Genomic DNA, 25,580 nt, shown 5'->3' with positions numbered 1-25,580 from the left:
CTAAACCTTGTTTTCATTGAAACCCCGCTGGTTTAGTAGCGATAAATTGAACCGTAAGCAGTCGGAATAAAACAACAGCAATAAATATATGATTGAAAATAGCCAGAGAACCTGATTAGATACCATCTCGTCCATGCCTCCCAACATGGCCTACTGCTTCGACAGCAATAAAAAGACGACATTCAAGAGTTCCTGCAAACACAAAATATGACTTATCAGATACAGAATTTTGAAGAGGACTCGGAGGACGACGATGCGATATATGGCAAGCGACTCCAAATCTTCGTGACGATACAAACGCGGATGGATTATTAGCTGATGACTCAATCAGCTAGGACTCGGACATATCAACGCTCTCTAGATGCTGCAGGAGTTCTAGGTCTGCTCTGACACTGTCTGAGCTCAGCTTCTGATGTGTTATGATGTAATGTGTCGTAATATTACAGCATTTGCAGTCTGGGGAGGGCGTTGAAGGCCTTCAATCTGGAATTAGGTTGATTTTAAGATCCGCTCATGTGTCACACCGATTTAGTTAACGGCTTCTCCGGCATGGGCTCGGACTAACATCTGGAAATTATTTCTGCATTTTTATTCCCCACGGGAAATCGTCCACTTGTAATCATCTTGAATGATGATAGTAGTCACCGTGAGACCGGGCAACACCGTTCGATGAACGCCACTGCTCCACCTTTAAGATTCTGGCGCCTTGGCGGGAAATACTGATGCTGGCCAAGAAGTTCGGAGTTGGATCCCCTGGACTGCCGACTTGTTTATTGCTAGGTCAACCAGCATCCATTTTTTGTTATTGATCGTGGTATTGTTGAAGGTGGTATTGAATGGTAATCGCATTAAAATATTTGTGTTGGTACAGCTAATACCTGCTTATCGACCTTAAGCGGTTGGCTGCCAAGGTGAATGCTGTCATCGGCTCTTACAAGAGACCACCTGTTGAATTGTTTGAGATGTCCGAGTCTATTAATTTATAAGATAGCCTAGTGTTGAAGTTATGAAGGTATGAGAAGATAAACTTGTCTGGAGAGCTTCGAATAGTACCTTGACATATTCCCAGTTTTTCCGGATCTACTAGCTGCCCCGGAGGATGTTGGGGACATAAAATCCCATTGGGTAAACCAAGTATTATCTCGGCTTTTCACCGCCAGTGTGAAACCTACGGATTTGATGGATGTCCACTATGATCGTGTATTTTTAGGTGAAAGAATAGTTTACTCAGCGCGAGAAGCATCGATTCGAATTAAAGCTTGTCCTCTGATGAGAGAATCCATGTACAATCAAGTTTTGTAAAGAAAGCGCGAAATTTGGGGCATAGCGGCGTGGTCGATCATATAAAGTTGGCGAGCAACAGTGAAATGAAGATACTAGCGGCGGAGAAAGGGATTGGGCGGCCATAGTCAATACATCGAGTCTTCTTCGGTGGATTCGAATGTCAAAAGTGATGTGAAGCAATTCCCCTGAGTGAGGGCTGTGTGAATAAGGTGGCCGGGGTCCTGTGATGACAGGCAGTGCGGTGTTGTTGCTGTTCGTGCAGAATCATCCACCCCGCACCGTGCTGGCTCTCGGTGTCAGCTCCCATGTCGCCCCGCCACCCCCCCTCCCGCGCAGACGATGACACTGACGACGACGACGACAACATCGATCCCGAGCTCCGCCTCCGCACAGTCCGCACCGCTGCCTCCGCAATCGCTGAATCCATTCTCTCAGAACAGCGCGCTGAACGTCGCAAGACCGTTCGTCAGAGACGCTCCTTCTTTCGTCGCAGGCACCGTGCCAAAAAGCAAGAGTCGCTGCCCCCGCCAGATGTTACCCCGTCAAAGGAAATTTCTGGTCTCCGTAGAAACGTCTATGTCAATCATCCGCTCTCGTCTGCAGAAGTCGACGGAAATGGAGAACCCAGATCTCGCTACGTCAGAAACAAAGTCCGGACGACTAGTGCGTTTTCCTCCCTTCTCTTGGGTTATACTAACTTGCATCGATAGAGTATACTATCTTAACTTTCATCCCGAAAAACCTGTATGAACAGTTCCGACGGTGAGTTACTTTCAATTCGAATCACTTCCCTCTTATTGACAATGCTCACGTAGTGTTGCCAACCTCTTCTTCCTTTCCCTCGTCATCCTGCAACGTATGCTGCTATTTCTCCTCTTTCTGATACCAATCACTCACGACGATCAGTGTTTCCCGTATTCGGAGCACCAAATGGCTCTCTAGCTGTCCTTCCGCTCGCCTTCATCCTAACCGTTACCGCCATCAAGGATGGCATCGAAGATTACCGACGAGGTGTCATTGACGAACAAGTCAACACATCCGCGGCGACTAAACTAAGCGGCGGGTGGAAAAATGTCAATCAACCTGCGGACTCTCGTTCATGGCTCGAAAGGCTTCTACGTGTCAATAGCCCCGGGAAGGTCACAAAAGGTGTCAGGAAATTGAGGGAACGTGAAGCCGGTCTCGCTCGACAAGAGCTCAAAGTCGTTTTAAGGCAAGGCAACGATGACTCAACGGTGTCTACGGAGGGCCGGATGAGTAGCATCGACCTCTCGAGAGGCGCTAGTGGAAGAAGGCTGGAAGATATTCAGAGCGTTGATTCACATAGCTACCCTCCCGGTATTCCTCTTGATCCTTCCAAGATTTCGTTATCGGACTCGGCAAAGGATTCTGCGGAATTCGGAAATGGAAGGTTCTCTACTATGGGTTCACTGTCTCAATACCAACAATCGGTTCATTCGCAGTCGAGCTTTGGCGTCGTGGATTGGCGAAAGCATACAGGAGGTTCCGCACGTTGGGAGAGGACTTTATGGAAAAAACTCGAGGTTGGAGATATTGTCCTACTACGAGACAATGATCAAGTCCCTGCCGACATCGTCGTCCTCTCCACATCAGATTCAGACGGCATGTGTTATCTCGAAACCAAAAACCTCGACGGAGAAACAAACTTGAAACCACGCAAGGCCATCAAGGCTACATCCACTATCTCGTCCGAAGAGGACATTGAACACTCTTCATTCTACCTCGATTCCGAACCACCTCATCAAAATCTATACGTTTACAATGGAGTCATCCGTTATAAGGATCCTAATACTGGTGAATCAAAACAACAGGGTGTCACTATCAATGAACTGTTGCTTCGTGGTTGCGCTTTGAGGAATACCAACTGGGTTATAGGTCTCGTGGTGTTTACGGGTTCGGATACCAAGATCATGTTGAATGGTGGTGATACCCCTTCCAAGAGGAGTAAAATTGAGAGGGAGACGAATTTCAATGTTATCGTCAATTTTTGCTTCTTAACGATCATGTGTCTGATTTCGGCTATTATGAGCGGTGTTCAGGATGGGAAGACTGGGACTAGTTCAGAGTTTTTCGAGGAAGGAGCCGATCCGACTAGTTCGCCCGTCGTGAACGCTCTCGTTACCTTTGTGTAAGTCTTCTTTCATAAATCGAGTCTTCTTACTCAAGGATTTTTTATAGTTCATGTCTCATCGCATTCCAGAATATCGTCCCTATATCCCTATACATCTCCATCGAAATCGTCAAAACTATCCAAGCCTACTTCATCTCTCAAGATATCGACATGTATTATGCACCATATGATACACCCTGCGTACCCAAAACATGGAACATATCCGACGACCTAGGTCAAATCGAATACGTCTTCTCCGACAAGACCGGGACTTTGACTCAGAACGTGATGGAATTCCAGAAATGTTCTATTCACGGAGTTTGTTACGGGGAAGGAATAACAGAAGCCCAACGTGGAGCTGTACTTCGCAATCGCCAGCCTACTACTTCATCTTCTGCAGATCTGAATTCAAGAGATCTTATCGACAATCTCGACAATCTCAAGAATTCGATGATTTCGACTATGGAAAAGACGTTCAAGAATAGATATCTTCAGGCTGACAAAGTGACACTGGTCGCACCTCAATTGGCTTCTGATTTGGCTGATAAACGGAATCCTCAACGGAATCATATAATTGCTTTTTTTCGCGCTTTGGCTTTGTGTCATACGGCGTTGTCGGATAAACCGGAACCGACGACGAATCCGTATTTGTTGAATTATAAAGCGGAGTCTCCGGATGAGGCTGCGCTTGTTTCGGCGGCTAGGGATGCTGGGTTTCCGTTTATTGGGAAGTCGAAGGAGGCGGTGGATATTGAGGTTATGGGACAGATTGAGAGGTATAGTCTTTTGAAGGTTTTGGAGTTTAATTCGACGAGGAAGAGGATGAGTGTGGTTGTACGTGCTCCGGATGGGAGGTTGATTTTGTACTGCAAAGGTGCAGACAGTGTCATTTATGCGAGGTTGTGCAATACTTTTGCAGATGAATCGGAAAGAGAACAGGAAGGACAGTTGAGAGAGCAGACTAGCAAGGATATGGAACATTTTGCGAATAATGGGTTGAGGACGTTGTGTATTGCGTATAGGTATTTGGAGGAGGAGGAGTATTTGAATTGGAGTAGGGTTTATGATGCGGCGACGAGTGCGGTGGAGAATAGGGATGATGAGATTGAGAAGGCGAATGAGATTATTGAGAGGGATTTGAGGATTTTGGGGGCGACGGCTTTGGAGGATAAGTTGCAGGAGGGGGTGCCGGAGGCGATTGAGATGTTACATAGGGCGGGGATTAAGTTGTGGATTTTGACGGGTGAGTTTGTTGTTTGTTTCTGGAATATGTGTTGTTTTGGCTCATTTTTCATTTTTCTTAAAAAAACAAGGCGATAAATTGCAGACAGCCATCGAAATTGGGTATTCATGCAATCTTTTGACCCAATCCATGGAATTAATGATCCTCTCCGCCGATTCTATGGAACAAACACGATCGCAAATTGAAGCTGGGTTGAATAAGATAGCATCGGTTTTGGGACCGCCGACTTGGGAGCCGAAGAAGAGGGGGTTTGTGCCGGGGTTGATGAAGGCGTCGTTTGCGGTGGTTATTGATGGAGATACGTTGAGGTTTGCATTGATGCCGGAGGTGAAGGAGATGTTTTTGAATTTGGGGACTCAGTGTGAGACGGTTGTGTGTTGTAGAGTTAGTCCGGCGCAAAAGGCTTTGACTGTTAATTTGGTGAGTTTTGCATATGTTCGACTTTCTTTGAGGGAGAGAAATTGATTCTTTTTTCGGGTGTTTTAGGTTAAAGAAGGGAGGAAGGCGATGACGTTGTCGATTGGGGATGGGGCGAATGATGTTGCGATGATTCAAGAAGCTAATATTGGATGTGGATTGTTTGGATTGGAGGGTTCGCAGGCTGCGATGTCGGCTGATTATGCGTTTGGGCAGTTTAGGTTTTTGACCAAGTTGTTGTTGGTTCATGGGAGATGGTCGTATCAACGTGTGGCGGAGATGCATAGTAATTTCTTTTACAAGGTGCGTTTGCTGGTTCTTTTTCTTCTTCGTATGGAGTGCTGATGGTGAGGAAATAGAATGTGATTTGGACGTTTGCGATGTTTTGGTTTTTGCCTTTTAACAGGTGAGTGTGGTGATTCTCTTTGTGTGAGTAAAAGGCTGATGTGGATGGATTGTAGCTTTGATGCGACGTATTTGTATCAATATACTTTCATCCTTTTGTATAATCTTGTATTCACCTCACTTCCCGTTATCGTACTCGGAGGTACTGCACTTCCCACTTCTTCTAATGATAGCATTTGCTCACTCTTTATTAGCATTCGACCAAGACATCAATGCGAAGGCTGCACTAGCATTCCCACAGCTCTATATCCGAGGGATTCGAGGGCTCGAATACACGCGAACTAAATTTTGGTTATACATTGGCGATGGATTGTATCAATCCGCGATTGTGTATTTTATACCTTATTTGGTTTGGCAGTTGGGGAATCCGCTTTCGTGGAATGGGAGGAGTATCGAGAGTTTGGCGGATTTTGGGACGACGGTGGCTGTTGCTGCTATATTTTCGGCGAATACGTTTGTGGGGATGAATACTCATTAGTGAGTTTTGTTTTTCGTTTTTCCCTTCCCTCCTTTTCGTTTTGCTGATGGTTTTGGTAGTTGGACGGTGATTACGTGGATTGTGGTGGTCGGATCGACGGTTGTGATGATGCTTTGGATTTTGATTTACTCATTTTTTATGAGTATTGATTTTGTGGATGAGGTTTTGATTTTGTTTGGTGGTATTCAGTTTTGGGCTACGGTCTTGTTTACGACTACTGTTGCTCTTGGTGCGTTCATACACATTCATTTCATTTCCTTGTTTTGACTTGACAATAACCATTTACTAGCTCCTCGATTTATCTTCAACTTCATTTCGACGGTATACTATCCTCTCGACAAAGAAATCGTTCGAGAAATGTGGGTTATGGGGGATCTCAAAGACAAGCTTGGGATTCATCATCGAAATGCCAAGAAGAATCGAGAGTTTTTGACGGATTCGACTTTGACGACTAATAATCTTGAAGCGGCACCGATGTTTTCGGAACAACATTGTCGATCGATGTCGGAATTGTCAACTGCGAATGGTCCTTATGAACCGACGGAAATAACGAAGGTTACTCCTTCGTCTTCGCCTTATATCGGGGGTGGAAAGGGTGAAACACCGTCACCACGATTATTACAACATCCTTCGAGTCCGTCGAGTCCGCATCAGCAACAGCCGTTGATTTCGTCGTCACCGATTTCGGCGAGTTCGTCATTGTCACCTTTATCTCGGGTGAATCCAAATGCGAGAGTTGATACGATTTCGCCGCAACCTTCGTATTATTCTGTTTCGGATTTGCCGCCGCCTTCACCTTTGCCTGCGACGAAGTATAGACTTGCTTCTGGGGAGGTTACGATTAGTCCGCCATCACCGTCTACGAGGAGGTCTAGTTTGATTTCTTCTTTGAGTAATAGTAATAATACGTTAAGGCAGAGTTTGGGTCGGTCGATGGCGGCGGGGATGAATTATACTTCGACGAGTTCGCCGGTTTTGGATGCTCCAACTTTGGGGTCGCCACCTCCGCCGATAGTTATACATGAATCGTCGGATGGACCGGCTTCGACGGGTGGACCGAGTGGGCTTATTAGGAGGTTGAGTGGGAGTGGTGCGAGAACTGGGGGTGGGGGTGGGAATGGGAGAGGGGAGGAAGAGGCTTATGAGATGGGGGTGAGGAGTCCGCCGCGGTTACATTCACATCAAGAGCTGTGGCCATCGTCGCCGTCATCAACACAGCAGCAGCAGCAGCAACAGCAGCAACAGCAACAGCAACAGCAACGACAGTTGTATCAGCATGAAGAATCGAAGTATGAAGAAAATCCGAGACGAGTGGGGAGTTCGACTTCGTTTGCTTCGCAGGCGACTTCGTATGCTACTGCTGATGATGAAGAGTTTTGGTTGACTGAAGGTGATGATCAACAATACCAGCGCCATCCACATTTACAACAAGATGCACAATCGCACCAGCAACAGCAAATTATATCGCAGTCGCAAGGAATTGAAAGAGCATCTGAGGAGACGGCCAGACCAAGTTATGATAGGGATACCATCATTGGTGTTGCTGGTGTTGGTGGACAGCAGCATGATCGACAGATGAGTGCTGCGAGTTCTTCGACGACGGACTCTTGGAATGCGATGGGACGAGCGGTGTAGATCTGATTGCTACCAATAGAGAAATGGATGGATCAATGGATGGACTGTGCTTGGATTTTCTTTTTCTTTTCGTCACTAGTGTTTTTTCCGCTCTTCCTTCATATTTACATAACATCCTATTAGTTTGAGTGTGCTGAATGTGTAATTTGAATTGTTATTTTCTTATTTTATGAATACCACGTTCTTTTGTTTTTTTTTTGGCTTTGGACTTTTCTTTGTTATATTTATTTATCTTTATCCTCGCTCACAGTTACTATATATATACCTACGTTTTTATTTTCCATCAGAGAACGTGCAATTGATTTCGTTGAACCTGGAATATAACCATTTCATACCTCTATTCCTCATGGAATTTACAAACGTATAGAGTCCTCCCCTTTCGATAGGGGCTGCTACTTAATGTACCGGGGTTTTGGGTGGGTTTCGTCATGATCAGATGACAGGTCGGCCATCTAAACGGGTTAGCAGTTGAATAGAATTTCATCGCGTCAATATCCAATTACACCTCAGGGCCATTGACTAAGCCGGCTAGCGAAAAGATAAATTATTATCAGCACGGGTTTTTGTCTCGCCTAGATGTTGGACGATGTGGATGGTAGACTGACAGAGTCGAAATCACCAATTCGACTGACGCCGCAGGCGTTTCGCAGGAGTTTACTTAGTCATACCGGTCCGGGTATATATCAGGTCGAATTGCCGGTGAAGTCAGGTTCTTTATATGTAGATGAATGCGAACTATTTGAAAGGGGGCTTGTCCCACAAGAAGACAAGAAGTGAGGGCCGTGACTTGCGATTGTGATGGACACATATTTGATGAGTGAGGCACTGTGTTTTCGGGTAAATTCGGTTGGCTTACCTATTGAGTCAGTGAGCCATAGTTGCAACTTTTGTTTGTTGCTATTCTTGTCAGCTAATGTATTCCTTTTCTTGACTCTATTCCCCCATCATGCCTCCCGTTACGACCCAAGATGCCCAAGAACAGCAACAGACTCAACAGTTATCATCGTCTTCTATACTCAAAGAACGGCGATTCAAACTTAGCAGGTGCGTATCGCCGTCGTCAGTCTTTGGCAGGCACGAGGCTTAGATTTACATTTCCCGGTACTTTCATAGGGCGTGTGACCGATGTCGGTGAGCTTTTGTGTTGCGCATGCAGTCTCGATAACCCTTTTCTGAGGCGGTTTACAGGCGGAGAAGGATCAAGTGCGATGAGGGGCATCCATGTCAAGCTTGCCTCACGGCCAATTCAGCCTGTACGTTCGAGGAACCAGGAAAGAGGACTCATCCACACAAATCAAAGTGCGCTTTGGTTTGATTTCATTATCCCTTGATCGCTTAATCGGCTGTCAGGCGCACGGCGACTCTCGAGGATCGTATGCATCACCTTGAGACGCTCATTCAGGCCATTCCGCCCGCAGTCTTTGCCGCTGGTGGAGTACTGCCACCGACTACCACGACGCTCAACAACACCAACGAATCCGCTTCCAGCCCGATTGTCCCATTCATGCACCCCTCAAACATGCCCCCTGGCGTACCCCCTCCTTCACTCCATGTCTTTCCCTTGACCGGCCCATCCGCACATTTCACGAGGGACCCAAAAGTTGAAGAGAGGCAAAGCAGCCCCCAAATGTCCTTTGGATCGTTCTTTGGAGGGCCATACGGATCGCATAGTCAGGTTCAAAATCCGGATCAGCTGGCTGAAGTGACTTCAAGGATGTCTCTGACTGCTTCTTATTTGTATTTCGACGATGAAGGTGTCACGCGCTGGCAGGGTGAAACTTCGGGCTTCCCTGTCCTTGACCTGCTTGTTGAACGACATGCGCCGCAACAAAATCGGGTGACCAGTGCTCGCCCACGTTCCGAATCCACATCCTCTGTTAATGCGGACGACAAGATGGCTAACGCCAGCAACGCTGATTGGTTCCCAGACCGGTCTTTGCATCGCACGGACATGAATCCACAATCACTCTGGAGACTCATCACGTCCTACATTGTACCAGAGCTGATGGACAGGTGATTGTCATGTTGCGTGATATCGGTTGTATTCCCCGTTTGCTCATTTTTTGTCAGCCTAGTCCAATGCTATTTATCGACGTCATATTATATCCTTCCTTTTCTCCACGTTCCCACATTCTTAGCCGTGAGCACCCATCACTCATGATCACAATCCCATGTCTAACAGATGTATTCTTTGCGTCTCGGTTATCTGTTTTAGGACTATGGCAACCCACAAAAATGGGGAGAACCGGGTTTTGCTGCTTTTATTGTCGCTATCTGTTGCCTAGCCTCTCGCCACATGGACGATCCTCGCGTGCGAGCCGATTCCAATGACAGTATTTCTGCCGGTGTCCATTGGTTTGAATTATTCAATCGACTCGGGATACTCCCAACATCGGACCGTCCTACACTTTACAATATTCAAGCAAACCTCATTGTGGCGGTTTATGCGGTGGGCCTGGGCCGTATTTCCAGAGCGGCTGCGATACTCGCTGAAGCTGTGACAATGTGCATCGATGCCGGACTCCATCGCTCCGCTGACACATATGATCTTTTTGACCCAATTGAAGACGAGGTGCGGAAACGTACCTTTTGGTGTGTTTACATTTGGGACAAACAGTTCAGTGCCCATTTCGGGCGGCCTTCGATGCTTCGCTTGAGAGACTGCGATGTTTCCGAACCTTCTCCTGTGGACGATGAATTTATAACTCGAGACACAATTGAGACGCCCCCTCCGGGAACCGAGTGTAGGTTGAGTGCCTTCATTGTATCCTTAAGGATCATGGTTGTACTCGAGTCTGTACTTGATGTTCCACCAGCTCGACAATCCGATGATTCAAAATCCTTCCTGCTACGCGCGACGAACGTATTATATGGAATACGGAAATTCAAGCCCATGCGGGAAGAGGAGGCGCTACTCGATGAGATCCATCGTGATACTCCTGCTTTCTGGGCTCACACCCCCGAAACTGTGAATAGTGACGATACAATCCGACTCACTCAAGCAGAGCGGCTGCATTGCGCTGAACAATTTGTGCGGCTCTTGATCTATCGGCATCGATTCTCCGAGTACCTCGCCGAGAGGACGAATGGGACTCACGAGGAGGAGCAGACGGATGCAGAAAAGGAAGCTCTCATTGCTGCTCATAATGCTGCTCTTCAGATTGTCGCTGCGCATGTCAACATTGCTAAAAAGGGTCTCATGACATATTGTAAGTCTCTTTCGGATATCTATCCTCAAAAGAAGCTCAATTCGGCTACAGATGGTGTACATGTGATACACCAACTGACGCAAGCCGGCCGTACATTGGTTGCTATACTGCTTTGTTGCAAGTCTGAGGCCCTGCAACCCTTAATACCTCCCGGTTTGGAGGCGCTTCGATCCTGCATCACGCTTTTGCGACGGTTTAGTGGTCGTTATATCTGTGGCTTGCGCTCAGGTGACCTCATGGAGGAATTTTGTCGATGTGAGTACTATTGTTAGCTTATCTAGATCAGGAACTGAAAGTCACACGTATTCTCAGTGACCCAAATACCCCTTGGGGATCTTACGAATGGCGCGAGACAGGGCTCTCCTTCACCGTCTTCACGCCCAGCTTGGATACGCCCCATTCGGAAAAAAGCCCCCTCAGCACCAAGGTCGAGTCACAGTGCCGGCTCATCGTCTCCTCACAATAGCAGTCCCGAAGCTTTTTCGCCTGCAGAATTTTTTAATAACGAACCCGCGAAACCGACTACACCCTTTACTAATTCTTCCTCGGCACCGGCTCCGTCAGCAACAACTCAGCTGCCGTCACCAATTCAGTATCATGGTCCCAATCTCCCATCAGCGGCTGCTCCGCCATCTTTCAACATGGGGATGGATATGATCCAGGACGACCCGCAACTTTATTTGTCGCATGGAGACATGATGAACCTCTCACTTTTCAATGACGGGGCAATTGACGTCAATCAACTTTTCTCATCCGAGTTCAATATTCCAATGAATGGGCCCAGTCAGCAGCAACACCAACAACAAGCACCGTGTCCACAAGATACTCCGCAAACATCATCATCTGTTGGCGATCCACAGGGAGGTGGTGGTGGTGCTAGTGGGAATATTATTTCCTCTTCGAGCTCCGCCGCTTCGGGATTCAGCAGCTCAAATACGTATATCAAAATGAATGGGCTGTCGGCTTCGTCTTAGCGAAGGTATGAATCTCACCCCCATGTTCTGTATATGATTATTTTCCTCTTGTCCTTGAATACCTTTCATCTTTTGCAAGATCCCTTGTTCAGGATCTTGGTTGTACATTTTGTTTTCGTTTACGTCCTCTAGTTCTATTGCGATATTATCTCGATGTAGCCTTCTTTCTCGCTTACTGTCTTGTTGAACTATCAGATCCTTGTAATCATAATAGTCTTGTACACGAATTTGTACCTAAAAAATTTCGTGGTCATTATTTATTTTTCTTGGTTCCTTTGCCAACGATTGCTTGCGAAGATACTGTACAGGGTAAGGCATGTGAGAGTTCGAATGCGTTTATTCCCTGAGACATAGGTACGTTAGACGGCAACTGTTGCATGGGCGACTGAGCTTTGCGACATACGGGTGGAAAACGAGAAATCCTGGTAGAAATCACGGTACATATGGTCGTCAAGCCTTTCGTATATATTATATACACTTTATGTTTCGATGGACCTGATTAGTTATCGTTCTCCTTGGGGTTTGACGTTGAACCTGCGTTGAACGTTGAACGTTAAACGTTTGAACTCATGAGGTGAGCGACGGCATCGCTAAAAATAGATCTTTTGATCACGTGATTTTAAAGATCAGTCCAATTCTGGCGGTTACTTTGTCTGCCTGTCCATTAACCATGAGCCCATGACAATGATTGGACTCAAAAAGGGCGTTGCTTTCAACGTAGGGTACGTGTACCCAAGTAAAGAATGAATCAGAAACTCTCGGCGTTTCCTCTTCTTACCGTTTCATGGTCTCCTCGCTTTACTCGCCCCTATGCCATTCGCCTCGCTCGCACGATTTTTTCCTTATCAACTTTCTGGCGCCGGATTAATTCCCTCGAGGAGTTCTTTTTAGAAAAGGGAAACAATTAGATTTACGTTGCAAATCGTTGACCCTCTCACACTGGATCACGGCCATTCTTTAGTACGCCTTTTGCGGAATTTTCACACGGGACACTAACAATAAGGCATTGGCATTTGGGTTCGCTTCCAGGTTCGAGTTTTTTGACAGCGCCCGATATAGATCCTTTTTGTTCTTGGTGATATGCAAAGACAAAAAGCGAGGTTGCTACTTATATCCCATGGGCTGTTGGTCCAGGGTGTCATAAGCCCTCCTCCCCGCCACGCTGATACCTCGAGTTTCCGTCACTTTGTTTGGATCCCACCGCTTTTCTCCGAACACATTACATCTCAAGCTCTTTTTAGTACGACGACACTGCTCTTACAATGTTTTCTGCAAGATCGTCGATGATTGATTGCTTGCCTGTTGAGCTTCTGGCTCACATCTTCACGGTAGCGACCCATGGAGAGGAGGATCACACATTTAGCCGATATTCACCCTATCGTCCTGCCTTTGATACGGCGTCTGTCAAAGTGCCTGTTACGGTTTCTTGCGTTAGTCGGCATTGGAGGAATATTGCTGTGAATACGCCAGCTTTGTGGACGAGTTTGTGTATTACCTTGGAGATGATTAGGAAGGATGGTTGTGGAAGAAGTTATTTGGATACTTCGTTCCTGGATCTCTATCTTCGTCGTTCGAGGATGTATCCCCTTGATATCCTCATCGATGCTCGGGATTCGGATTGGGATATTAGTGTTGCCGAACCAAGGTACGTTCTTGTCTATCTCGTTTGTGTTTGATAGAGACTGATTTAGGTTTAACAGGACGCCGTTTCCACATAGTGACGATGTTTACTACCCGTTGTTTGGTGCATCTCACATGCTAGAGTCCTTGAACCATCTATTACCTCATATACAACTGTGGAGATCCCTTGAGATCCTTACCGATGTATGGGCGCCCATGTTTGTTGCACTCCATCATATTAACCCTACCCTCATGTCCTACGGCGCGCCACGACTCGAATCCCTCTCCCTTTCTCGCTGTAACGAGTACGTCAGTTACTCACCAGAATTCCACCCCAAAAGCATGAAAAATGCACCTCTCTTCTCTTTCGAAAAACAATCTCCCCAAAATTCCGACCAACTTCTTCCCAGTTTGCGCTACCTAAAACTTCAAGGCGTCCATGTGGATTGGTCTGGCCTAGGAGAAATATTGAACCGACAAACTCATAGTCGCTTGACGTCCTTGGAGATCGACTACCACTCTCGTGACGTGCGGCCTTCACCAGAAGAGTTTTATCAGATTCTAGCCTCAAGTTCAAGGCTTGAAACGTTGACAATCTCAGGGTCAGGACCTTCGGTAACCGATTTTGACGATGATGTCACTTTGGTTCACCACGATTGTCAACCTGTCCTTCTACCATACCTCAAGGATCTGACTCTTGGGTATCGTGATACTCTAGAGTGTCAAACGATTCTGGAGTCACTGTATGCTCCTAATCTGAGGACGTTCAGTCTTGAAGATGCGACTCATGCTGCCGACCCAGAGGACGTCGATGTTGGACCCATACTCTCTTATCTTGGAACAGGACATTTCGGGGAGTTTGAACAGAAAAAAAAATTGGCCTCTGGTCTACCATCTCGTGGAGTATTTCCTGGACTCAATACACTCTCCTTCTCCTCAATCAAGGCGCAAAAACAGTCATTGAATTCTTTCCTGAATTCTCTGCCGCAACTCCAAAACTTAATGCTTTCAAATGTGGATTTGGAGGAATCCATTCCTTCGCTTGTACCTTCTTCCTTGAACAGTGACTCTATCATCTGTCCGTGTCCTCGGCTCGAGAACCTTACTCTCAAGCACGTTGACCCCGAGCGAGTGGCTCAATGCCATTCGATTATTTCTTTTGTCGATAAAGCCAGGCGGACTGGAGGGTCTTGGCCGTTGAGGAGTCTTGATATCCAGACCATCCCGGATTGGGATGGAGATGAGGAGGAAGATGAGGATATGGAAGCAGAAGCGGAGTACTACCCTGGTGGGGTATTCAATGATCCTGAGTTTGATCAATATTATGCTGGTGCTGCTGTTTTACAGCACCGATGAACTTTTCTTCCGGACCAATTCGTTTTTCAGCTTTGTTGTATTAGTAGTATCACTTGTATGTATCTTTTATCATTATTGTTGTTGTATTATGTCATCTCAGATAGATTTGGGACCAGAATTGTACGGAAGTTGATTACACTCCTAAAATAAGTCGCTTGTGCTGATGGAGTAGCGGAATAAATAAAAGATATGCCGCAAACATGAAACTCTGGTCTAGTGCTAAATGCCGTCCGCGATAATCGATCCAACCCAAAAAATGCCTGCACCGCCGCTGTGTTTGTTTACGCATTGCTCTTTGCATGCTTACTCTGTCTTCGCCTCCTCCCACAACCATGGCGAAGAAGCAGAGCTTTTTGAAACGTGGGCTGTCTAAGATTATTGGACTTGGGTTGATAGGGCTGGGGTTGTCGTATGTTGCTGTTGTGTCCGTGGTGATGATACCCATGGTGCAGACTTAGTGAGTGGCATCTGCGATTACAGATTTTCCGCGGACGCTCATCTTTTTGTGGTGAAGTATAACATATGCTCATCACCTGGAATACTTTGGGTTTAACAAGTTTGATCGCCCTGAGAACTATGGTCTGGCTCGTAAGTGTTCAACATTGATCGCCGCCTATAATGGATTCGCTGCTCACACGTTCTTTCTACTCAATACAGCGGGAAAAACTGTGAACCTGAAGCTTTCTAGTTCGGACAATACCAGTATCGGAACGTGGTTTATCTTCGCTGATTCCATCCACCGCGAATCTGTCCTCCAGTCCCATCCTGCTCCAGAAGAAAATCAACTTGCTCGCCTACCTCATGCACTGAAAACTCGACCTACCATTCTATTTCTTCATGGAAATAGCGGAACTCGTGCTCTTCTCGAACGTATCACCGTCTATACCGGTTTGACAGCTCGTTTGGATGCCAATCTGTTTGCGGTTGACTACCGTGGCTTTGGGGATAGCGATGGGCAACCAACGGTGGAAGGCGTAACTATGGATGCGAGAGCAGCATGGGATTATCTCATGCTTCAGGGTTCAAAGCCTCAAGACGTCCTAATTGTGGGTCACAGTCTGGGTACTGCGATCGCTAGTTTACTGGCTGCGGACCTTGCTCGGGATGGAAGCGAACCCAAAGGTCTCGTCCTCATGTCGGCATTTTCCTCTCTCCGCAGATTGATGGAGCATTACTACCTATTCGGCTTTATACCCCTCCTTCAACCTCTTTCGTATATACCACATGGCCCACGTGAGTATCATATCTCGGACCTACATCAACGTATGATGTTAACAATCTCTTGACCACCCCCAATAGGTTTGTTATCATGGTCACTTACACATAGGTTCGACACTCTTACGCTTGTGCCTGAAGTCAAAACTTCGGTCCTTATCGCTCATGGAATGGATGATTGGACTATACCACATACACACTCCACAATTTTATTCGACACCTTCCTCGAATCGTATCTCCCTTCGGCTCCGGGTTTGCCGATGAACCCAATGTCCAATTACAACTGGGACGATTATGCCGTTCAACAAGATAAGAGAGCCGAGCGTCGAAGAAAAATTGTTCAAACTACTGTTATTGATGGTTTCGGGACCTTGGAAGAGTTCGTGGATGCTAAGAAGGAAGGACGGCGAATAGCAATGCTTAAGACGAGCGCTGGTGCGCATGACATAGGTCGTCTGGAAGGGGTTCAAGATGTGGTAGGAATGATGTTTGGGTTCTATTGATTGGTATGCAAAGTATCCCTGGAATGCACTCTCCGATGTAGTATAGTCTAGTATAGTATCCAAAGCCTAAGTGTATATAATGTAGCAAGAGCAGAAAAGCAACTGAATTGGACTGACTGAATTGGATAATTCCACGTGTGTATGCACCATTTCCGTTTTGACAGCTGACCATTTCTCACGCACTTATTGTCTCTGGCCGCGACCCTTTCACAAAGACAATTAGACAAAGGTTCACTGTAAGAAGCGTCGAATGTTGGTTGACATAACATGATGAACCGCCAGAGACTCGCTCTTTTGTTCTGGAGGGTATGTACTTAAAGGTAGCCATGGAGTTGACCCACCCCCGTTTTACGACGCTAGAACTCTGGAGCCTCCTAGCGCCATCCTCCTATCAGCCACTTTTCGGAATAATAACGACCCAATTACGTGTTCTCTACCTTGAGGTCTATACTTATCGCTCGGGAGGCTTTCCGACTCTTCTCGGCGTCTTTTAATCTACAACTCGTTTCAGTGATAGACTTGCCTTCTAGCGCCAGCCTTCGCCAACTCTTAATATCAAGTCCTTCACATTTTTAATTCGCCCTCTGTTCTTGCTTGACTACACATGGAGTCTCTGGAGTTCCTACCTACTAGTCTCACCACCCCTGTTGTTTTCCCGCCTCCTCCTCCCACCAGCAACACCCTTACATCCGTTCAACGTGCCCAGCTTCGTAAATCTACGAAGAAACTTGGCAAGATCCTAGGTGAAACTCCACATCTATTAGATGCGGATATCGTTAGCATCCTGGGTAAGTCAAACGCTTTCTTACTCCCTCCCCCCCCTCTACTCCAATCCGCTCTTATAATCGTTCTACTACAAGGCTAACGCGTCATCTCGTTTACTTCTCTGGTTGCCTTTACATTCTTATAGGACCAGTGCACGTTGAACTTCCACCACGGGGCGAAGCTCCTTCCCCTGTGCTTTCCGACTCCTCCTTGGATTCCTCCTCCTACTTCTCGAGGTCTTCGTCAAGCTTGTCATATTATTCTCATCCATACGCGGCTGCATGCGCCACATCATTTGAATCAAGACCGTCAACACCTCGGAGTCCACCCTCTCGCAAACCCTCACTTGGGCTCAGATCCTCTTTGGACCGCTTAACGGACCATTTCAATCCTCATTCTGAAATTAATAAACAAGGCCCTCCTATCCTTCGGTTAGCCGTTTCGCCACCATCATCACCGACTTTCCCGAATTCTGTTATTGTATCGCCTTCATCTCCAGCTTCGAATCGACCTTCTGGAAAGTTCAATTCAATCCATAGGCGCTCTACTTCCATTGACGACGATATCAAGAATCATTCTTCCACTTTTTTCCCTTCATCTCCGAGCCCTTCCCCCAGCGATATGAGATTTACGTTACACCACGCCCGTCATTCTACCTCTTCCTCTCCCACCGGACTGAAAGATTACGATATTGAAAATTTCGCCAAACCATCCAGTTACGTTCCTTCTTCGATGTCTACCTCCAACGCTCGTCGACAAAAGATGGAAAGACTTCGAAAGATGTTGGGAGAAGATGTTCCTGTGCATCTCGTCTTTCCCGATCAGGAGAAGAAGATTGCCAAGGATGGCTATTGGATTGACTCGAAGAAATCTACGATCGCACAAGATTATGAAGTGATTTCTTCTGCTTCGGGAGAGGATTATGATTACCCGAGGGGACTTTCTCCCGTGGCCGTCGCCGGTACGGTTATCCCGCGTTCCAAGACGAAAGGAAAGATCACGGGTGCTCGTGATTCTATGGGCGCGGTTACGCCTCACAAAGCTTATCGCCAAGAAGCCCAGAAACTCAGAAAAGCGGATCCGATTCGGCACAGTATGAAATCAAATTCTTCATCACCACCACCACCACCACCACAACCTTCTAAGCCGACGATAATCAAAGTTCCTGCCACGTTGTCTTCCCCTGAAAAGGATGCTTCGCAGAAAAGGTTAGGTGTTATAGTGGAAAGTCCTGAAGAACATGGATCAAGTGCGTTGGAAGGTTTTGGGCTAGCTGGTTGTACGACTGGTACGAAAATTGGAACGACGACGACGATGACGAGAAAAACGAATGTTATGGTACAACCGTCTTACCCAGTTGATGATTTTTCAACTGGCCATTGCGGACGTAACTCGAGGATCAATGAAGAGGAGGAAGAAGAAGCGTCTATGAATAAATTGTGGAGTACCAGAAGAGGATATACTGGGTGGGATCGTTCAGCGGTGTTTGGTCGTAGTTCGGAATCATCGTTATCGTCAGGTTTGCTTGAACGGAAGAGATCTATGGGTTATCGCAGGTTACCTATTGTGGATTTTTGAATACGCTATTGTTGTGTTGGTTTCCTCATTCTCTTTTTTTTTGTTTGAGAAATTGTGACTATCGCCTGGAGAAAGCCTGGTGCTTCCGGGTATGATCATTACTGCATGTCTAGCTATATATGTGACAATAGTGTTTATGTTATTCAGTATTCTTGGGGTGTGTTACAGTTCTTCGAGAATACCAATGGTCTAGTTCGCCGGAGTCGCAATCCGATAAAACGTTGAGATGAATCTTTGAAATCCTTTTCGAGTTCATTTATCCCTGAAACTCCCATCTTTTACCGTCTTCTCTCGCCGAATTGCATCAATATGTATCGGATCTCGAATTTTTAAAAAGAATGCTGTCAGGAACCAGTGAAATTTGTGAGGTCGCGATGTTCAAATAATAACACCATACACGATCTCATACTGGAGACAATACCTGGAGACAATGTTGTCTTTTTGGTATTGGTGGATCAAATCCATTATTGCTTACGTCCCGGTAAGATGGTTCAAATAAACCATGGCGAATCTTGTTGAAAGAGTGACAAAATTCTTTCTATCCTCTGGAAAACTTTGGCCTTCACAGGCGGCGTAACACCACAATCATCCATGACATCATGATTGAATCATTCTCTCCGTCACTCTCACCCAAATAAAACCTTAATTGAATGCAGACGAGTACAGTATAACTACCAGCCACACGGTTGGTGTACAATTACAAAATTACAATCTAAACAAATCTACATGTGTTGGCGGGCTTCTTGTTTCTCCTCATCAGTCGGGAAAGTAGAGAAGTAGTCCTTCAGCTTGTCAATTGGAGCTGAAAGAAAACCAACAAAGGTCTCATAGGGAGGGCGAGCAGGAGCACTAGGATGGGGCCTTTTGCACGCCGTCAGCATATAGTCACACAAAGACTAAACTGAAGCTCACCTAGTAGGGACAAACTTCTTGGTTCGTTCGAAACTCTTGGCTACTCTCTGGCTTTCCTGGGGGCCTATGGCTTTCTCCAGAGCTGGGAGATCCTGAGACTCTTCACTTTCGATGTGGGATTTGAGATGGTCGACGATATCCTGCATCAAAGAGGCGTGTTCCTTCGATCCGGGTGCCATTCCCTGAAGTTTGTAGAGCCTCTCTTTCACATACTAAGAAACAGAGGTGAGCTTAATGAAGGGATATCGTGGAACGCATATATAGCTTACTTGATGGTCACGTCGGTCGCCTTCCGCGAGATCATGCCCTTGGGCACCAAGATGTTTTTCCATAAGAGGATAGACAACAATTTCTTCGCCTACCGAGTGCCTTGCTACCTCCCAGGTGAAAAGATTTGTCCAACGCTCTTGTGCGCTGGAATCATTTTGATTCTTCTTGTATTCATCAAAATAAGCCATTATCTTTCATTTTTGTGAGGACGAGTACAATGAAGCCAAAAGTGAGACTATACCTCGCGATGATCTTCTGTGATCACATCTCTGAGAGACCGCGCTTGAGTGGTAGCTGTTGCCATTGTTCTCGAGATTTGAGCGGAAATTGGGAAAGTTCTTATGCTACGAGTGGTGGAGTTGAACAGAGAGGAAGAACGAAGTGTCGCAGACCTAAAAGCAAAAGGGAGCATATTTTATGTGACCTCATATTGCCCAGACATATATATATGACTTCACTGAGTGGAGAACGACGCCAGACCTTTCGTCAGTTGTCTTTCGTCAGTAGATGCCCCCCTATCAATCACATGCCGACGGATCATTGCTGACTAAGCACGTAGTTGAGTTGCAAAAAAAAAAGCCTCGTCGAGTTGTTCCCTCACGACCTGTGCTATGGCAGAAAACCTCAAAGACATTTTTACTTTCTTCAATGAAAATCTCGACCTGAGCAAAAAATCACTACTCATCTCGCTTGCTTCGATTGTCTTTAACCCCACCGCCTGGAACATCATCGCTCGCAATGGTAAGGCTCCACGATTCATATAAAAGCCCCTATTTTTAACATCTCCTCAACTCGATAGAACATCACAACAAGACGATAACTCGTCTTTGTGGCAATAACCCACGCTACGGATGCTATCTCCTTGCGGCCCTCATCTTTGGTTTTGGATTGTTTCGTGACTCGTTGTATCATCGAGCACTCGCCGACCAACCCACCGCTACGCTCCTTCCTCAGCCGTATGCAACCTATGTACCCATTGGTCTTTTCGGTCTAGGACAGTTATTCGTCATCACTTCGACTTGGGCGCTTGGTTTCACTGGTACCTTCCTGGGTGACTATTTCGGTATATTAATGGATCACAGGGTGACGTGGTGAGTAATCTTCAAGGTGTTTGATATTTTCCTTCAATCGAACATGTTTTTTCTAGTTTCCCGTTCAATATCTTGAATGATCCTATGTATGTTGGAAGCACACTCTGCTTCCTCGCCACCGCCCTTTGGTACGAGAAGCCTGCTGGTCTTTTGATCACACTCTTTGTTTGGAGGGTCTATGCCGCAGCCCTCAATTATGAAGGGTAATTCATCATTGCTTCATCCATCGTCTGCATGCTGACAAATAATCGAACTCTAGTCCATTTACAACGATGATCTACGAACAAAGGGCAAAGACCGCAAAGAAATCCTCCTAAAGATGGAGTTCTGCGCTTGCATATGCCATCTATCACCATCCTAATCCACATACCTAGACTCTCATCAGTTGTTTCGTTTGAAATGTCCCTCCTGTTTCATCGGCATACCCCTCCATAGGCTTCAACGCCTTTAGACTTACATTACTGCTGGATTTATTTTAGCTTAAAGCTTATCCCCAGGTGAATAAATGCGATGCGAGTTTTCTTTCCCAATATGGATCCTTCAGGATGAATGTTTGAAATGGCAGTCTCTCGGCCGTCGAGGCAGGCCTTGTTGTATTCAAGGATCAACACATCTAACGACCAGTCACACGCAGGCACGCCTCCATTTGCTTTTTCGCTCTCAGATCACCACTTGTTTTGAAATACATAACAATATTTAGAACGAACATACATATCATGCGATCTCTGAATCCGGTTCACGCTCTACGCAACTTATCACGATATCAATGACATCAACACCAAACTTCGGTGTAAATCATTATTGGAGCTCCAGTTCTTCTCGTCATTCCCATCTAAAATCCAAGTACTCGTGATATGTAGAAGTACTCGCGGAGACCAGCCAGTGCCCGCACAAATGTCGAGTCATGTGTTGCGCTGAAAATGCACCCTGAGAAAATTATTTTTACATTGAAATACTCCAGTTTCAGTCTTGAGCATAGAAAAGGGGATGACGAATTTTCAGCGTCACGATTCTTTTTTTTTTTTTTTAAAAAAATCAAAGTTTTATATACCGGCGCCCGAAGTCAGTCCGGTCGTTATTGGATGAACAAACGCGCGTCGAGTATATGAGTAGAAGAGGTATGACGAAAACTTCCTTTTATATTCGGTTTCACTCGTAGTGTACAAATGTGGCTCGAAACTTATGTACACCTCAGTTCTCGTCCCCGAGACTGAGGTAGGCTTGATAACTCTTCTCTGTTGTATTTTCGTCTAATTGTACTTGTATTAGCGTTGTATTCTTTCAGGTATACATCAAATATAGAGTTCTCGTCCCCGAGACTGAGCGTTGTATTCTTTCAGGTTATGGGCCCCGCCCCATTGTGAGACATCATTTATAAAAGTGTTGCAAGCGAAAGAAGTACGCAATGTCAAGTACAGCAGTTATAAACGACGTATTGCCACCCACCGTGCCTGCATTGGATGTTTCCGGAACGAATTGGGCGATATTCGAGTTGCGTTTCCGGATGATTGTCCAAGGGAAGGGCTTGTGGGGTCATTTCGACGGTTCAACTCCTCGTCCTACACCACCGCGAGCTATCACTCCGGCGTCGCACCCATCTACTCCAGTCCTAGCTACTTCTCCTTCAACCGCAGCTGCGGCTGTACAAGTTCCTATTCCTTCGACTCCTACACCAACAGTGGCCGATATTGATGCCTGGGATCGTAACGAAAATATTGCGCTATCGCTTCTAGCTCAGCGAATTCCTGACTCCACACTTGTAGTGGTTTCTGCCCAAACTACTGTCAAACTGATGTGGGACAAAATAGTTCGAGACTATACGTACAAAAGTGCTTTCTCTCAAGCAAACCTTCGCCAAGACTTCATGTCTTCACGTTGCCCAAGTGGAGGTGACGTACGCTTGTTCTTAAACGAGTTACGAGCTAAAAAGGCGGAGCTACTCGCTATTGGTGTCCACATTAGTGATGATGAGTATCGAAGTGCAATAATTCAATCCCTACCTCGTTGGTTGTCGACATATGCTTCAAATCAACTCTCAGCAGCTCGTCTCCATACTTCTCTTCACAACACAATTGATCCTGACATGCTCATTGTTATGATTTGCGATGAATGGGACCGTACCCGACGTTTCGCCAAGAAAGGTCAAAAATCTGAAGGGAATGATGCATTAGCCGTTGAAGAGGAAGGAAAAGGAAAGAAGAAAGGGAAAGGGAAAGGGAAAGCTAAAGATGGCGAGAGGAAGAAAGGACCATGTTGGTTTTGCCAAGGCGAGCATTTGAAAAAGGATTGTGCGGAATGGAAGAAGAAACAAGAGGAAGGGTCTAGTGAGAAAGACCAATCTAAATCGAGTGCAAATGTAGCTGAAGAAGATGATGACGAGTCTTTTGCAGTAGACATAGATAAAGGGGGAAAGGTTTCCGAGACCATGGCCCGAGTCGAAGTTTTCGATTCTGGATCCTCTCGACACATTTCTCCTTATCGAGATATGTTTACTACGCTTCAAATGATCCAACCCTGTGCGTTGCGAACCGCAAATCAGCAATGCTTAAACGCAATCGGGAAGGGAGAAATCAAACTAGACTTGCCCAATGGTGATTCACGATCCCAACTACATCTTAAAGAAGCACTGTATGCACCTGAAGCTGGTTATACTCTCGTTTCTATTGGTCGTCTGGACACCGACGGTTTTTCCACGACGTTCAGGGATAATAAATGCATAATTCGAGACTCGAATGGTGCTCGTGTCGCCGAAATTCCTAGAAATGAGAAGGGGCTGTATAAATTGGTCAAATCCAGCTGCGATGAAGTAAATGTAGCAGTTGAAACCCTTACCGTTGATGCACTACATCGTCGTCTTGGTCATATATCATCTGTGGCCGCTCGAAAACTTGTTACGAGTGGACTAGTATCTGGACTAAAGTTGAGCGGAGATGAATCTAACTCGATTACCTGTGATTCATGCTCATATGCCAAAGCTACACGCTTGCCGATAGCGAAAGTTCGTGAAGGTGAAAGAGCGTTGAATGTTGGCGAGGAAGTTCATACGGATGTATGGGGACCATCCAGAGTTGCGACAAAGAAAGGACGACGTTACTACGTTACGTTCACGGACGACTACTCGAGGTGGACTCACATTGAGTTCTTATCCAACAAATCGGATGTTTTTGAAGCGTACAAGCGGTTTGAAGCCTGGTGCGAGACTCAGTTCAATTCTCGTATCAAAGTTCTCCATTCAGATCGAGGAGGGGAATATACGTCTGAAGAATTTCAGAAGTATCTCAAATCGCGAGGAACTCAAACAAAACTTACAGTTCATGATACGCCTCAACATAACGGAGTAGCAGAACGTCGTAATCGAACCATTGTTGAACGTGTTCGAGCATTGTTACATGCTAGTCGTCTTCCAAAGAGCCTATGGGCTGAAGCCGCCGCCCACATAGTATGGTTGATGAATAGAACCAGTACTAAAGCTGTTCAAGGTATGACACCTTTCGAAGCTTTGTATGGCCATAAACCTCGACTCGGAAACGTTCGGGAGTGGGGTGATGAAGTTTGGGTTCATCAAGCTGGAGGGGATAAATTGGGTGCACGAGCGAAAAAGGGGAAATGGTTAGGATATGATACCGAGAGTAACGGCTCAAGAATTTTGTTTCCTGATACCGGGACAATCAAGATTGAGCGTAACTTTCGTTTTATCAAAGGACAAACTGACCTTCAGCTCGAGGGGGAGTATATCCCGACTCCCGAAGTACCCACGTCATCCGCACCGACTATTTCATCACCAGAACTTCCTGAATCTTCCACCACTCCAGTTTTGCCTAGCGTTGGTGGTTCCCCCACTCAACGTGAATTGTCACCGGCACAAATCCAACAATCTGATTCATCAGACTCGGATGAAGAACCGGTTGTTAGGCGATCACAAAGGGCACGTCAGCCCAGTCAAAAGGCTCGTGAGATTCTAGAAGGGAAAGCAGTTAGCATAGCTGAAGACTTGGATTGGGAAGAAATACATGCCTTGGTCATGGAAGTTGAAAGAACGGAAGCGTTGGAACCAGGAAATTTGAAAGAAGCCATGGAAAGATGTGATTGGGAGCTATGGAAGAATGCGATGAAGGATGAGCTGTCAATGTTGAAAGATGCTGGCACATGGGAATTAGTTGAACGTCCATCAGACGTCAACGTCGTTGGATCAAAGTGGGTTTATAAGGCCAAAAAGGATGCCGCAGGAAACATCGTGCGTTATAAAGCTCGTTTAGTGGCCCAGGGTTTCTCCCAAGTACCCGGAGTTGATTACTTCGATGTTAGAACTTTGCCAGAATGTCACGGCGTCACGCTGTCACATCTGTCACACCTTTTATTACATAATAATTTCCCTCTGCTGCTACAGTTCGACGGAGGCTAAACTATCGGCATACTGCTAAAATGGCGCAAGCTACAGATTTACCAATTGAGCTCATTGATCTTATCTTTTCTTTCCTACCTCCGAACCATGCG

At 46.1% G+C, this 25,580-nt stretch overlaps 9 protein-coding genes across 9 annotated transcripts; 8 read left to right on the top strand and 1 right to left on the bottom strand.

Annotated features, from left to right (window-relative positions):
• Positions 1-1,589: 1,589 nt before the first annotated feature.
• AGABI2DRAFT_122163 (hypothetical protein) lies at positions 1,590-7,593 on the top strand (the record flags this gene model as incomplete). The annotated part of the gene is made up of 12 exons (XM_006456190.1): positions 1,590-1,947; positions 1,995-2,046; positions 2,100-2,140; positions 2,191-3,433; positions 3,484-4,658; positions 4,729-5,078; positions 5,145-5,378; positions 5,435-5,481; positions 5,537-5,622; positions 5,675-5,957; positions 6,018-6,187; positions 6,248-7,593. The coding sequence occupies 12 exons, from the start codon at positions 1,590-1,592 to the stop codon at positions 7,591-7,593; spliced, it is 5,385 nt and encodes a 1,794-aa protein (XP_006456253.1).
• Positions 7,594-8,539: 946 nt separating this feature from the next.
• Positions 8,540-11,979, top strand: AGABI2DRAFT_228126 (hypothetical protein; the record flags this gene model as incomplete). The annotated part of the gene is made up of 8 exons (XM_006456189.1): positions 8,540-8,637; positions 8,707-8,724; positions 8,782-8,892; positions 8,944-9,606; positions 9,664-9,733; positions 9,809-10,802; positions 10,854-11,057; positions 11,115-11,979. The coding sequence occupies 8 exons, from the start codon at positions 8,540-8,542 to the stop codon at positions 11,774-11,776; spliced, it is 2,820 nt and encodes a 939-aa protein (XP_006456252.1). The 3' UTR covers positions 11,777-11,979.
• A 946-nt stretch (positions 11,980-12,925) lies between these two features.
• AGABI2DRAFT_195446 (hypothetical protein) lies at positions 12,926-14,953 on the top strand. The gene is made up of 2 exons (XM_006456188.1): positions 12,926-13,421; positions 13,477-14,953. The coding sequence occupies exons 1-2, from the start codon at positions 13,039-13,041 to the stop codon at positions 14,750-14,752; spliced, it is 1,659 nt and encodes a 552-aa protein (XP_006456251.1). The 5' UTR covers positions 12,926-13,038; the 3' UTR covers positions 14,753-14,953.
• Positions 14,954-15,069: 116 nt separating this feature from the next.
• AGABI2DRAFT_195445 (hypothetical protein) lies at positions 15,070-16,583 on the top strand. Its single transcript, XM_006456187.1, has 4 exons — positions 15,070-15,209; positions 15,267-15,340; positions 15,410-15,985; positions 16,052-16,583. The coding sequence occupies exons 1-4, from the start codon at positions 15,085-15,087 to the stop codon at positions 16,468-16,470; spliced, it is 1,194 nt and encodes a 397-aa protein (XP_006456250.1). The 5' UTR covers positions 15,070-15,084; the 3' UTR covers positions 16,471-16,583.
• A 491-nt stretch (positions 16,584-17,074) lies between these two features.
• AGABI2DRAFT_122159 (hypothetical protein) lies at positions 17,075-18,813 on the top strand (the record flags this gene model as incomplete). Its single annotated transcript, XM_006456186.1, has 2 exons — positions 17,075-17,258; positions 17,381-18,813. 2 exons carry the CDS (start codon positions 17,075-17,077, stop codon positions 18,811-18,813), a joined length of 1,617 nt encoding a protein of 538 aa, XP_006456249.1.
• A 651-nt stretch (positions 18,814-19,464) lies between these two features.
• AGABI2DRAFT_228119 (hypothetical protein) lies at positions 19,465-20,383 on the bottom strand. The gene is made up of 4 exons (XM_006456185.1): positions 20,237-20,383; positions 19,995-20,186; positions 19,726-19,937; positions 19,465-19,674 (listed from the first exon to the last, which is right to left on the bottom strand). The coding sequence occupies exons 1-4, from the start codon at positions 20,297-20,299 to the stop codon at positions 19,536-19,538; spliced, it is 606 nt and encodes a 201-aa protein (XP_006456248.1). The 5' UTR covers positions 20,300-20,383; the 3' UTR covers positions 19,465-19,535.
• A 212-nt stretch (positions 20,384-20,595) lies between these two features.
• AGABI2DRAFT_211112 (hypothetical protein) lies at positions 20,596-21,613 on the top strand. The gene is made up of 4 exons (XM_006456184.1): positions 20,596-20,736; positions 20,795-21,086; positions 21,143-21,289; positions 21,346-21,613. The coding sequence occupies exons 1-4, from the start codon at positions 20,607-20,609 to the stop codon at positions 21,401-21,403; spliced, it is 627 nt and encodes a 208-aa protein (XP_006456247.1). The 5' UTR covers positions 20,596-20,606; the 3' UTR covers positions 21,404-21,613.
• Positions 21,614-22,491: 878 nt separating this feature from the next.
• AGABI2DRAFT_77616 (hypothetical protein) lies at positions 22,492-24,009 on the top strand (the record flags this gene model as incomplete). The annotated part of the gene is made up of 3 exons (XM_006456183.1): positions 22,492-22,642; positions 22,736-23,089; positions 23,906-24,009. Coding segments are annotated over 3 exons (609 nt in total), but the record flags the coding sequence as incomplete, so codon positions are not given.
• Positions 24,010-24,468: 459 nt separating this feature from the next.
• AGABI2DRAFT_46345 (hypothetical protein) lies at positions 24,469-24,756 on the top strand (the record flags this gene model as incomplete). Its single annotated transcript, XM_006456182.1, has 1 exon — positions 24,469-24,756. A coding segment is annotated over one exon (288 nt), but the record flags the coding sequence as incomplete, so codon positions are not given.
• Between the last annotated feature and the right edge of the window lie 824 nt (positions 24,757-25,580).

This window comes from Agaricus bisporus (assembly GCF_000300575.1).
Source record: "Agaricus bisporus var. bisporus H97 unplaced genomic scaffold AGABI2scaffold_12, whole genome shotgun sequence".
Lineage (NCBI taxonomy): Eukaryota > Fungi > Basidiomycota > Agaricomycetes > Agaricales > Agaricaceae > Agaricus > Agaricus bisporus.
This window is presented reverse-complemented; position numbering and strand designations above follow the sequence as displayed.

What these genes read in the sequence shown, in the direction of transcription:
- AGABI2DRAFT_195446 (XM_006456188.1), top strand. Translation starts at nt 13,039, where the DNA reads ATGTTTTCTGCAAGATCGTCGATGATTGATTGCTTGCCTGTTGAGCTT. An exon ending in ATTAGTGTTGCCGAACCAAG is followed by an intron (nt 13,422 to 13,476) that starts GTACGTTCTTGT and finishes TAGGTTTAACAG; the next exon opens with GACGCCGTTTCCACATAGTG.
- AGABI2DRAFT_195445 (XM_006456187.1), top strand. Translation starts at nt 15,085, where the DNA reads ATGGCGAAGAAGCAGAGCTTTTTGAAACGTGGGCTGTCTAAGATTATT. An exon ending in ATACCCATGGTGCAGACTTA is followed by an intron (nt 15,210 to 15,266) that starts GTGAGTGGCATC and finishes TTTGTGGTGAAG; the next exon opens with TATAACATATGCTCATCACC. An exon ending in TGAGAACTATGGTCTGGCTC is followed by an intron (nt 15,341 to 15,409) that starts GTAAGTGTTCAA and finishes TACTCAATACAG; the next exon opens with CGGGAAAAACTGTGAACCTG.
- AGABI2DRAFT_228119 (XM_006456185.1), bottom strand. Translation starts at nt 20,299, where the DNA reads ATGGCAACAGCTACCACTCAAGCGCGGTCTCTCAGAGATGTGATCACA. An exon ending in TCACAGAAGATCATCGCGAG is followed by an intron (nt 20,187 to 20,236) that starts GTATAGTCTCAC and finishes CAAAAATGAAAG; the next exon opens with ATAATGGCTTATTTTGATGA. An exon ending in GCGACCGACGTGACCATCAA is followed by an intron (nt 19,938 to 19,994) that starts GTAAGCTATATA and finishes TCTGTTTCTTAG; the next exon opens with TATGTGAAAGAGAGGCTCTA.
- AGABI2DRAFT_211112 (XM_006456184.1), top strand. Translation starts at nt 20,607, where the DNA reads ATGGCAGAAAACCTCAAAGACATTTTTACTTTCTTCAATGAAAATCTC. An exon ending in GAACATCATCGCTCGCAATG is followed by an intron (nt 20,737 to 20,794) that starts GTAAGGCTCCAC and finishes TCAACTCGATAG; the next exon opens with AACATCACAACAAGACGATA. An exon ending in GCAGCCCTCAATTATGAAGG is followed by an intron (nt 21,290 to 21,345) that starts GTAATTCATCAT and finishes ATCGAACTCTAG; the next exon opens with TCCATTTACAACGATGATCT.